The sequence below is a fragment of the Castor canadensis genome, chromosome 6 (assembly GCF_047511655.1).
Source record: "Castor canadensis chromosome 6, mCasCan1.hap1v2, whole genome shotgun sequence".
NCBI classification, from domain to species: Eukaryota; Metazoa; Chordata; class Mammalia; order Rodentia; family Castoridae; genus Castor; species Castor canadensis.
Genome location: NC_133391.1, coordinates 97,936,606 through 97,950,387, shown reverse-complemented (window position 1 = coordinate 97,950,387; position 13,782 = coordinate 97,936,606). Strand labels below are relative to the sequence as shown.

General features: G+C 35.5%; 1 protein-coding gene across 6 annotated transcripts in view; it reads right to left on the bottom strand.

The window, feature by feature from the left end:
* Positions 1-13,782, bottom strand: part of Skic3 (SKI3 subunit of superkiller complex) — a 154,434-nt gene that overhangs the window by 33,629 nt on the left and 107,023 nt on the right. For all 6 annotated transcript variants that reach the window (XM_074077057.1, XM_074077060.1, XM_074077059.1 and 3 more), the window contains 4 exons: positions 12,588-12,712; positions 11,621-11,744; positions 3,817-4,038; positions 2,265-2,337 (listed from right to left, as the gene is read on the bottom strand). In XM_074077057.1, coding sequence (XP_073933158.1) covers positions 2,265-2,337; positions 3,817-4,038; positions 11,621-11,744; positions 12,588-12,712 — 544 coding nt within the window. The remainder of the gene's footprint in view (positions 1-2,264; positions 2,338-3,816; positions 4,039-11,620; positions 11,745-12,587; positions 12,713-13,782) is intronic.

Genomic DNA, 13,782 nt, shown 5'->3' with positions numbered 1-13,782 from the left:
ATCCTAGCTAGCTGGGAGGTAGAGCTGAGGAGGACCACAGTTTGAGGCCAGTATGGGCAAACATTGGTGAGGCTCCCTTCTCAACCAATAAAAAGTTGGTGGCACTCACATGTCATCCCAGTTATGTAGGAAATATAAACAGGAGGCTCACTGTCCAGGGTGGCATAAATAAGAAACCCTATCCAAAAAGGAACTAAAGCAAAAAGGACTGGCAGTGTGGCTCAAGTAGTAGAGTTTCTGCTTGCCTACCAAGTGCAAAGCTGAGTATCAAAAAGAAACAATAAACAAATAAACAAAAAGGAAGAAGAAGAAGAAGAAAGAAAGGCAACCCTGCAGTGAGTAGAACAGAATTCAGGAGTTAGATCTGGAATTGAATCCTATCACTATTTCCAAGTGTGATTTTACAAAAGTTACTTGACCTCTGAGTCTCAAGTTTCCTTTTCTATGAAGTGGAGAATAATTAAAGCAATTTTTTACTGTCATTGAAATTAAATGACAAAATATATGCAAACGCTTAGCATCACAGCTAACATATAGTGAGTACTCCAATCAGTGTCTAACAATGATGGCCTTCCAGATTCTTTGAACCAATCCATTCATCTAAAATAACTAAAAATGTGGGACAAAACTTGCTACCCAAACTGTAGCCTGTGTATCAACAGCACTGACATTCCCTGGGAGATTAGAAACACAGAATATTGGGCTACACTACAGACCCACTGAATTAGCATCTGCATTTTAATAAGATTACTAGGTGACTTCAATTGCAAGTTAAAGTTTGAGAAGCACTAGGATAAAATATTTTAAAAACATATTCTTACTGGCATTGAATAACTGATATTAACAAACTACAATATCAAAACTGAAATGGAAAATGAATCCAGAGATGCAAGTGAGCAGGGAAGTCATTTCTGTCCTTTGTAGCTCCTTACAAATTTTAATTTCCATCTTGAAAGACTCATGGGGTAGTGGAACAGAAATTAAAGCCCAGGGCTCACCCAAGGAAGGGAATGTGTAGGAAAACCCACAGAAGAATGAGCTGAGGCTCCAAGAGGCTAGACTCTCAGGTTCAGGGAAAATCAGAGTTAAGTCAGGTCTCAAATGACTATAACCCAGGCACAGAGTAGCCTGGTTAGTACAGGAACTTCAATTCTAAATTAGTGGAACCACTGAGCACCTGATGGGAGAAAGTACAAATTCTTTCGTGAAAAAAAGTACCTTGCCAGGCCTCAGTGTCTCACACCTATAGGCCTAGGTACTTGGCAAGCTGAGATGGGGAGGCTTCTGGTTCCAGGCCAGCACAGGCAAAAAAAAAAAAAAAAAAACAAATTGTGAGATGCCCCTCTTCATCTCAACAACAAAATCCTGGGCATGGTGGTATGTGCCTATCGTCCCAGCTACAGTGGGAAGTCTAAAATAGGAGGATCTGGTCCAGCCCAGCCTGAGCAAAAAGTAAGACCCTATCTCCAAAATAACCAGAGTAAAAAGGGCTGAAGGTGTGGCTCAAGTGGTAGAGTTCCTGCTACTCCCCACCAGCAAAAAAGAAAGGTATTTTAATAGTAGGCCTCAACTTAGTTCTATAAATAATTTTCAAGTATACATAATCAGGCAAAGAAAGAAATAAACCCCCAGGAATGAAAACCCATGGGAACAACAAACAGAAACAGATCGACAAAAACTTCAGATATTAGAACTATTACTAGATATGAGAAGTGTTGAAAACATATTAGCTATTACTATTATGTTTACCAACTAGTTAAGTGATCTATGAAAGGACATATTAGCCAGAGAAGTTAACAGAATATAGATACCTGAAAATACGTGGCTTTACTAAAGTTTACAATATATAATCCTTTATAGAATGTCAGTGACTTCATGTTATATTTTGGACACTAGCAGTGTTCATGTTCTTATTGTCTTATCTTTAAGAAGCTTTTAAGTAAAATTATATTTTGGAATTCAAAAGCACAAAGCTAATGCTTATTATGTTAGGAATGATACTTATTCACAAAGGCATTAACATAATGTGCATATTTCCAAAAAAGCCCGTCTACTTTTCTGTAGCTCCTACTTATTCACAATAGTACAACAGCACATAGAAGAAACTCAGACCAGTACTAGCGTAAATAATGGAAAATCTGGTCAAATGACAAAACTCCCTTCATTGTATTTATTATTTTTCTGAAAAATGTTATATTTAAAAATTACATTTATTACATTACAAGTTATTTTATCTTTTCGCTACAGTTTAGAGCATTACTTACCTTTGCATTTCGTTGAGCATACTGAGCAACAACTCGAGACAACAAAGACCAAAGAGCAGGGTCAGCTGGGTTACTAGAGAGATAATCAAAAGTAGTGGGCTTAGAGATGGACATTTTTATGTTTAAAACCTTTCAGAGCCAAGCACTGGTGGTCCATGCCTGTAATCGTAGTTATTGGGGAGGCTGAGATCAGGAGGACAGCAGTTCCAGGTCAGCCTAGGCAAATAGTTCATGAGACCCCATCTCAATCGAATGGGCATGGTGGTGTACACTTGTCATTCCATGCTGCACAAAGGCTGAAATGGGGAGGATCACAGTTCTAGACCAATCCACGCAAAAAAAAATTGCAAGATAACATCTCAACAGGAAAAAGCTGTGCATGGTGAAATATACCTGCCATCCCAGTGACAGTAGAAAGCTTAAAATAGGAGGATTGCAGTGCAAGCCAGCCTGGGCAAGAAGCAAGACCATATTTCCAAAATAGTCAGAGTAAAAAAGGTGTGGCTTAAGTGGCAGAATGCTTGACTTGCAAGTACAAAGCCCATAGAGTTCAAACCCCAACATTGTTAAATTAATTAATTAACTAGAATTATAACTACATATAAACGTTCAAAGCATATTAGCTATTACTATTATGTTTACCAACTAGTTAAGTGAACTATGAAAAGGCATATTAACCAGAGAAGTTAACAGAATACAGGCACCTGAAAATATCTGGCTGTTTGGAATATTGTTAATTAATAAAACCATTTGAACATTATTAATTAATTAATAAAACCTTTTAGACACCTAAGACAAGTTCATATTAATTGCTGTTGTTTGTCTGAAAGTGTCTTAAATTTTAGAAAACATACTTTGCATGTTCTATATACACTAGGCCTTCTCAGTGAAAATATGAAGGAAAAACCAGCAGTATGATAATTACCAAACTATGAGAAAAGTAAGAAAAGTTAAGGAAATGTAATACTCCGTTCAAGAAAACACAAACAGATTAAAAACTATAGGGTAAATTATATTATAGAGTAGGTAAATGTACTCTAATAGAAATGATACCATTAGGGATAAACTTCATATTAAAATAATTTAAGTTTTAAAAAATGTAACTAGTCAGCAAAGATTGTGAACAGAAACAAACTATGAAAGAAAAAGAAACTAAAGTCACAACGTGCTGAAAATAAAACAACTGTTTTCATGAGAGCTTTCGATTTTCCGAGTTTTGAAGGCATTAATGAATATTTAAATGACTAAAACTTCCTAAAACCATCAAACTAGTCTTAATCAGTTTGTTATCAATTAGGTAACAATTGAAAACAAGTTGGGAGCCTCCACTTGAGTAAAAGTCAAATTCATCAACTGAATTTTTTAAAACCATCCTTATAGGTAAAATAATATGCAAAGTTAGTTTCTTGGTCCTATGTATAATTCTATAAAATCAGACTTTGATTTCCAAATATGTATGCTTACTGAGTTTTATAGTTTTAATAAAGTCCAAATGTCAAACACAACCACATCAAATTTACTTAGGCTTCAAGTTCAGGAATGCAGAGTTTACCTGTGAACAGCTTTCGATGCTTGTCTTTGCACTGCCATATTGCGGCCTTGGAGTGCACAAATTGCCAAAGAAAGAAGGCACCTCTGATAATCAATGTTATTGTGTTTAATGTGCTTCAGTAACTCTTTAAGAGCTGCTTTTGATAGCGTAGCATCCTGCATTGCCAACCCTAGAGCACACAGGGCTTGAAGGCTTTCTATAGTTGGTTCCTTTAAGATAGAGCTGCAAAAACATTTTTTAGTTGACTTATTAGCCATGAGTCTTTATAACTATTAAAAGATTTTATTTCATACAGAAAACAACTTACTTAAAGATTGACCAACTAAGCTACATCCTATGTATAATTCCATATAAACCCCAATGAAAACAAACATAAAATCAATATAAAGCAAATTTTTTAGTTTGTTAATAAAAGCAAATTTCTTGGCATTAAGAGATAGCAATTTTTCTGATGGAAGCAAAATATCAATGGCCTTTCATAAAGCAACAATATCCAAATTTCTTTTCTGGCCATAAGTTTTAGAAACAAATCAAAATCAGTCTCTGACTCTCAGTTCTAGGTAAATCATCAGAACAATTGGTAAAATGTTCCATTTTAATAAGATCCTATAAAATACAGTAAGCCCATCTTATTTGTGAACTTATTACATGTGTTTTTGATCAGGTGTGGTCAAAAAAAATAATAAATTTTAAAAATCAAAAGAAATTTCAAAATCAAAAGTGTGTAATTTCTGCACGCAAATTACACACAGCTCAGTTGATTCAGAGAAGTTGTCAGGTCCATGTTATCACTGGTTGTGTTTAAATCACAGTGTGAAATGCTGAGTGTTTTCCTGCTCTTAATTTTGTGAAAAATCTACCTTCTAGAAAGCAAGCAGCATTCAAAAAACAAAGTAAAGTTAATGTGCTTAACGTAAGCCATGAAATGAAAATTTTCTATTTGTTGAAAAGCATCATGTCTTAAGCAGACGCTGGGCTGTACTGATAAGGAAAATGAATCAAGATCTGCAGTGCAGCACTGAACTCTATGCATCCTGAGAGCATTTGCAGTTTTTCCTCAACAGTGGTCTCCTTGAACTATATACCCAAGTATACTAAGGGTCTGTGGTAGCAATTTCCTATCTCTGTAAGATGAGCCAAAACAACAGTCATGTAGGTGCACAGTGAAATATGGCATTGGAGGAAAGCACTGCAGTGACCAGGTGAAACCCAGAATTACTGGATTTCGGAATTTTAAGAGAAATAGCCCTAACATCTAGTGTTTGGTAGCCCTGTAGTGGCAGGGGAAGATCTCCCTCAGCAGGGTTACAGGTGAAAAGAAAAAGAGAAAGTCTTGGAGATCCCTACACCTTGCACTTACTTAGTCTAAACAGACAGCGCACCTGGGATCCACACAGTAAGGTGGCACTGAAAAAGTTCCCTTACACCTAACAGCAAATTCATCTGCTACCATAACTGGGAAGGGTCTTAAGAGTCCTATCGTTTGACCTTACTGTTTTTCTGGGTGGGGGCAGAAGCCCTGTATTTTTTTAATCTCTAAGACTCAACAGCCTCTTTTGTTCAGTGGATCAGTAGGCACCACCCAGAGATGGTATGGGCCCAAGCAAATGACTGTGAGTTTCACACAGTTTGCAGAGAGATCTATGTGATGGGTAGTTGCAGATGCTTCCATTTCTTTTTATTTTTTATGGCTACATTAGCATATAATAGGTGTACAGGGGACTATATTGTGATATTTACATATGTGCTTACGATATACCTTAGATTTACATCCATCGCTCTCCCTCTTCTCTCCTCCCCACTAATACCAACCTCAACTGGTTTCATACTTTTCTTTCATATATGGATAGAAAACACATTCACCATATACACCCTTATTCCCTCTTTTCTTGTGCCCACCCCTTCCCACTGGTACTCAACCCTGGATAAGATTTACTTTTTCTCCTGCCTTTCATTTTTTTTAATTAAATGTGTACTGATAGTCCAAGGGGGTTTTGCCTTGGTACTTCAGCTCTGTATATATCATGCTTTAATCAAATTAATCCCCCATTACTTACTCTTTATCTATCACCAAGCTGCCCTAATATTCAACACCTTACTGCTTGCTATAGAGGGCATTATATTATATTCACATATAGATGAGTTGTTTTAATATTTTTCATTCTATAACATTTTCTTTATCTTTCCTGCTTCCTGTAACCCCCTCAGACACATCCACTAATACAATTTTGTTCTATTTCTCACTATATAATGTGTATGTATTTATGTATATATGATCATATATACATTTAACTTATAGGTCTAGCTTCCACATATGAGCGAAAACATGCACAGGTGCTTCAATTTAAAACTGGCAGTTAAACCAGCTATGTGTGGATTCACATAAGGGCTGACAGATCTCTTGGTTCCTGCATCTCATTGAATAGCACAGACTTCATTGGTTCAGTGGCCAACTCCATGTTCAAAAGCACATAGAGGCTATGCTACTGCAGTCTGGACATTTGCCACACCCATGGGCAAGAGCACTGACAGTCTAGGAAGTGAGGGGGCAATCAGTCCATAGGCTCAGTCACTGAGGGGAGCTCATGGGTGGCTCAGACAGCAGTGGTGTGCTCAAGTGTGCACTTGAGCCCACTAATGAATACAGCCCTGCACTGGTAGGAAAGGCAGGGAGGGTAGGGGGCTCAGCCTCCACACTAATCTGCTTTGGCCTGTGTGACTGGAACTGAGAAGAAACATATCTGACTGCACCTGAGATCCTCTGCAGGCCCCCAAACTAGAAACAGTGGAAAGAAGAATCTCCATTTCAAACACCCCAGCAAGGAAGAATTTTTTACTTTTGTTTCCTTTTGTTTTCCATCAACATTTTTATACCTTTATTTAATTATACCTATTATAATTACATAACTGGACCTCTTCTCTCTTCTCACTTTTATTCCTTTATATTAAGTTTATTTTCATTACTATATAAACTCTCTTCTTTCTCATTTTTATTCCTTTCTTTACCTTAATTTTATTTTCATTAATGTATATTTTTTAGTCTATTCTATATATCTCTCCTCCTTTCTCCTCTACAGTTATTGATGGCAGTGTTATTTTTAGAGGGTTTTATTATATGTTTATATCTGGTTTGCTTTTAAGTTGCTGATATTACTGTTGTCTTGTACTCTCAAAGCAGTGCTGGAGATAAAGCCCAACACTCTGAACACTATATGGTAGGTGTTTTGCTGCTGAGACACACCCTCATCCCAGTTGAGAGAAACTGTACCCTTGCTCTATCTTCAACATAGTCCTATGAAACTTGGGCAGATACCTCTACATAAATAAGCCCCGAGGTAACCAAGCCCCAAGTAGGCATAGACAGTAGGGGTCTGAAATCACAGGCCTGCTTAGCCACAACAGAAAGAAATAACCCAATTGCTGTTGCAGTCACTCTAACCATAAGGAACTCTAGCATAGGTCACTCCCATATTCTTTCAGATCACATAGTGCTGAAAGAAACTCTGGAGGAGTAACCACAGAAAGTATACCTCATATACTCTGCTATCTACAACATAACTGCCTGAACTACCTGAGATATCCTACTCACACAAGTCCTACAAAAAGAGAGTCACAGAGTCAAAACCCACCAACCATAGCCTAAGAAGCCCCAGAAAAACTACAATATGAATCCAATTGGAATTAAGCTCAACATTACAGAACAAACCAATATCCCAGGGCATATCATTGAGAGAAGGTTATCACATAAGAAGACCCTAATGGAGGGTCTTTTAATTGAAAAGCAGAATAGATAACAACCCCAATAGATGTGAATATCTCAACTTAGAAATACAAGAAATATGAAAAAAACCAAGGTAACATGACTCTTTCATAACTCTTTAGTAAACAATTCCAACAATATTAAACTTGATAAATCACTCATAAAGAACTCAAAAGAATGATTTTAAAAAGATAAATGAATTCCAACAGAACACAAAGAAATACTGAATGAAATAAGGCAGACAATGCAGGATATGGATGAGAAATTCAATAAAGAGACAAGAAATTTTTTTAAAAGAACCAAACAGAAATCTTGGAAATGAAAAGCTCAATCAGTCAAATAAAAAACTCGGTGGAAAGCCCAACCAATAGACTATATCAAGCAACAGAAAGGGTATTAAGGCATGAAGAGAAAATTGAGGGCCAAGCATGGTAGCATACACCTATAGTCCCAGCTACTCAGGAGGCAGAGATAGGAGAATCATGGTGCAAGGCTAGCCTGGACAAAAGTGCAAGACCATGAGTTTAATCTCCACAATGCTCAAAAGGAAAAAAAAAGAAAAATAAATAATACTAAATTGAAGAATTAGTACATTCAGACAGTAATAAAGGAAAAAAAAACATAGAGAAAATATGACTAAAACATATAAGACCTTTAAGACACAATTAAGAGCCAAACTGATGAATCACAGGTTTAGACAAAGGAGCAGAGATATAGCCAAAAGGTATTAAAACCTATTTAGTGAAATACCAGCAGAAAATTTCCTAAATCTTAGGAAAGATATGGACATCCAGGTACAGGAGGCATTTAGAACACCAAATAGACATGACAGGAAAAAACTCTTTGGGTCAAATTATACTTAAATCACCAAGAGTACAAAGAAAGAATATTGAATGCTGCAAGACAGAGGCATCAAGTTACCTATAATTCATCAGAATAACAGATTTTTCAGCAGAAATTTTAAAGGGGAAGAGGGTATGCACTCTAAGCCCTGAAAGAAAATAACTGTCAACTTAGATTACTGCATCAGCAAAGATAGCCTTCAGAATTGAAGTGAAAATAAAGACCTTTCACGATAAGCATAAGCTAAAGGAACTTGTGACCACTAAGTCAGCATTGTAGAAAATATTCACAGGAATCCTACACATGAAAGAGGAAACAAGAGAAACATACTCAAGAGAGATCAGAAAAGAATAAATCTCACTAGAAGCGTAGACAAGCAAAAGAGTATCAGGAAATACTCAAATAATACTAACTCAGAAAACTATCAGATCTCTAACACAGAACAATAAAAAAAAACATAGGATACTCGAAACAACTAGAAGAAAAACAACAAAATGACAGGAATTAGTATTTATGTTTCAATAATAACCTTGAATGCAAGTGCTCTTAATTTTCCAATTAGAAGACACAGACTGAATGATTAGATGTCTAAATGGATCTGGCTGCCATGGGAGCTTCTGCCTATAAACCTAGCTATTTAAGAGGCAGAGATAGGAGGATCGTGGTTTGAGGCCAGCTGGGGCAAAAAGTTAGTGAGACCCTTTCTCAAGAACAAGTCAGGCATGGTGGTACATGCCTACAATCCTAGCTATACAGGAGGCATTGGTAGGAGGATTACAATACAAGGGCAGCCCTGAAAAAACCCTATCTGAAAAAATAAAGCAGAAAGAGCTAGAAACATGGCTTAAATGATAGTAGCATGCTTACCTAGCAAGTGCAAGGCTCTGTGTTCAAGCCCCAACACTGCCAAAAAAATTGATTAATTTTTTAAAAAGATCCAACTTTTTGTTTTCTGCCAAGAAACACACCTCACTGGCAAAGACCAAGACAGACTGACAGTAAAAGAATGGAAAATGGTGTCCCAAGTAAATGGAATCTTAAAGCAATCAGTAGTACCTATATTAACATCAGAAAAAGACTTTAAGCCAAAAGTAGAAGAGACAAAAAAGGTAAGTACATATTGATAAAGGGAACAACACATCAAGAAGGTATTACAATTGCATGCATATTGGTGCATGCAATTTCATAAATACTACTGCACATAAAGACAGATAGGTCCAGACACAATAATGGTGGGTGACTTCAACACCTACTTTAACCACCAATAACTTAATCACCTAGATCAAAAAAAAAGAAAAAGGCAAAACACAGCAAGAAAACATCATCAGACTTAAACTATAGATTAAATAGACAATAGAAATCTACAGAATATTCCATTCAAGAGCTGTAGAATGTACATTCTTCTCAGTAGCTCGTGGAGCTTTTTCAAAAGCAAATCATATTTGAAGCCATAAACTAAGTCTTAACAAATACAAAAAAAAAAAACTGAAGTAATTTCTTACAATTTATTATAGTGGGATGAAACTAGAAATCAATGGCAAGAGAAACTACAGAAAATACACAAATACATGGAGATTAAACAATACGCTTTTGAATAATCAGTGGGTCTTTGAGAAATCAAAGAAATTAGAAGATGACAAGAATCAAATGAAAATGGAAACTCAACTTACAAGAATCCATGTAATACAGTGAGGTAGTCCTGAAGGGGACATTTATAGCTATGAATGCTTACATTAAAAAAAAAAATCAGAGACTTCAAATAACCTAATGATACATCTTAAGGTCTTAGAAAAACAAGATCAAGCAAACTCCAAACCAGAAAAAGGGAAGAAATAATAAAGACTAGGTAACAGGGAACTTCCCATAGAAAGAAAGTCAAAGTAAAGAATGCCAAGGGACCAGTTGGTAGCGTTAAACTTGGATGATGACATACAGAAAATCAAAATCAAAGAAAGAAACAGATCATCCACCAATGTTCAAACTGATTTGGCTTACTCTCTTAAGTAGTAACCAGAGACTACTCCATGTCTAATTTGGGGTTACTTTTGCCCTCGATAACTACAGTAATCCTTACTTGGGTTCTCTGAACATGTTATATATAGCTATAGGTACAAGCTATAACAATATATCGATCTAAAGTGCTGAGATTTTCATTTTAAGTTTTTTTTTCTCAAAATGACAAAGGATAAAACTGGGTTTTTTTTTAATTATATAAGGAAACAACTTTAATGAGTCAGGATAAGACAAAAGTAGCACAAAAAATAAACACAGGTAAAACTTTATCCTACAGAAGTGGTTCTCAACTAGTACCATCTCATCATCTCTCTCCCTCTCCTGCAGGGAGTAATTATAGAGGCAATTTTTTAGTTGTCATAAAGGCTAATGAATGCTATTAGCCTTTAGTGGGTGGAGAGGAGCAGGAATTTAAGTTTCCTGCAATGAAGGGGGTCAGGGGGCACTTCTGTACTATGAGTATTTGTACACCACTCAATGCCAAAAAACGACTGTCCAGTAACATTTATCAATCATCTACTGCTCCTGAAGGAATTAAGGTCAACTTCCTTTAAAAAACAACAACAAAAAATTTCAAGAAGGCAAAAATATATACTAACAGATTTTACAGGTTATTATTTTACTGCCTTACTCCATAAACATAGAAATAGTTACAGGTTCTATTGGTATGATTTCTTTTTTTAAAGACTCACCTTGAAATGAACTTTTATCATATTAAGTTGAAAAGGAAGAGGGGAGGAAAAAAAAAAATCTCTGGCCATCCAAGAGGCCAAAAATAGGCCAGTTACATCATCTTCATTAAAATTTTAAGATCCTACTAGATCGGGGGATCAGTTACTCTTTCAAAAAACAATAGGGGCTGGAAGCATGGCTCAAGTGGTACGGTGCTTTTCCAGCAAGTGCAATACTCTGAGTTTCCAGTGCCACAAAAACAAGAAAAAGCAAAACAAAAAATCCATAACACACACAGAGTAGAGGATGATTTTGAAGGACTGGATGGATCCAGGGCTAAGAATTAAGCCATCATCTTTAATGCCATCTGTGACTGTCAATTCAGAACCAGGTAAGTCTAATCCTTTTTCACCCAAAAGTTTCTAAACATCAAGAACTTCATTTTACATTGTTTCACATCTTAACCTAAATATTTATATATCTGTTCATGTTAAGCATTGAATTATGTATACATACCATTTGAATAGCAGCGACTTGGCTACATCCATTTTTCCTTGTTTATACTCTGTTATCGCCAGAGCTGTCAAGATATGGGCTTTGTCTCGCTCTGATTCAACAATAGATAAGGCTCTCTCATAGGCTATTACATGGAATTGGAAACAAGCAAACAACCAAAATATAAAAGCAATTATAATTGACAAAGTGTGCAATTTTTCCTTTCCTATTCCTAATCCTATTTTTCAAGAAGATTTAACTGAAATTCTATCTTATTGTTCCCTTGTTTTCAAGCAGATAGAATAAAAATTGGTAATAATCTACCTTGGTTTAACCATTCCATGGAGATTCTAGGGTATCATTAAGATTATTATGTGACAATTCCCATCTTCTACTTCTAGAATCTGTAGGGGATACCCCTGAGTCACTATCTTTAAGAGCTTCCTGAGACCTGAAATGGAGGCTCTGTAGCCACTAAGAAAATATCAAAACTCCTAATGCGGACCAAGCAACTTCACCAAGCAAAGAATGCTTAAATAAGTTGCACACATATATATGGGTAGGGCCCATATATGTAAAAATTTACTCAGCTAACGTTTTTGGAAAAACCAAAATCTATTATTACTAACAAAGGTTGAGGTCTTCATTTATCAGAAATTTTCATTTAAGCAATGCAGAATAGTAACATCTACTTTCAAATGCTAACTAATATATCTACCATAAGTGATATGGAACAGTTTCTTCCTGTGTACAGTAAATATTCAGCTCATAGTACTACAATAAAGACTACTTATCATCATAACACACTAACTGAGGTAACTCATTAAAAGTGCCTTTTATGGCTCCTGACTCTTGACTCAGATTTTAATGAACATCGCAACCTCTACCTCATCTCAGTATTATATCTTGCTGTATGTAAGCTCATGATGATTAAACTCTATTCAGCTCTGGAAAAGATGTACCCTTTAGCTTCAAGCAATATACTTACCTTTGCTGCTCTCTTTATACAGTCCCTTCATAAACAAAGCTAATGCGAAACCTATAATGTCTTCTAACTCTTCAAGAGGTGTTGATTTAAAAGCCTGGATAGCTTTATCATATTCACCAATGGAACTAAGAAGGAAAGCACAACTTATTTTTAATACTGAATAATTTTGGCTTGTATCATCAAAATAGAGACATACACACTAAGTGTTTTTCAGTAACTTCATCTTCATTTTCTTTTTTATACTGATAATTCAGTAAACTACAATCTACTAGTGCTAAAGTTGCTGAAAAGACTTACAACAGAAAGCATGCCTTTAAATAAGATGTCCTAGGGGGATTTTAACTTTAAACTTTCTTTGAAATTATACATGAAAATGACTGGCTCTGATAAATTAGTTTCTTTTTCTCAAACAAACTTAAATTAAAATCTCAAGTTATAATAGTAATTTCAGGTTGTCTTTTACACAGAATTTTAATTTTTAACCTTCAAAAAATTAAATATGCTGAGTATGAGTCTATCATCTTTAATAAGATTAATATATAAAATAGGTAGTTAGAATCAAAACTAGCCTTTGCGTAAACTATCTGAACATTCATTTTTTTTGGAGGGGGGCAGGCATATAAACACAATATAATTCTACAGACAAAGCTATACATTATCTTTTTGGTGTGTAATAGTGAGAATACAAATTGTAGTATATGATACTAAAGTACAATGCTGATTGGTAACAGCAAAATAACTTTTTATGCTTTTTTACAAAATGAAGAAAGGTTGCAACAATTACATTAACTGCCATCACCTGAGAACCTGAGATTCTTATTTCTGATATTCACCACTATAATCCAAATCTGTTTTATTTTAAATTATATTACTGGAAATCTTTTTACAAAATCTGTAATCTTGAAGGATATGAGTGGGAGCTAAAAACATGAGCAACCTTTGCTTCTACATATTAGTTTTACAAAGGTGAACAACTTTATAAAATCATTAAGCTCAAATTTTGATAAATACTTTGATGAAGACAGACTGCACATACTCATACACACATGTATATATATGCACATATACATATGTAAATTGTATTTTTTTTCTCTGTCAAATGTGGTTTTTATTCAACTGACAAGCACTTTTCTACAGCTGCATTCATGAAATTTTGGGTTTTTTCAGTGGGACTGGGGTTTGAACTCAGGGCCTC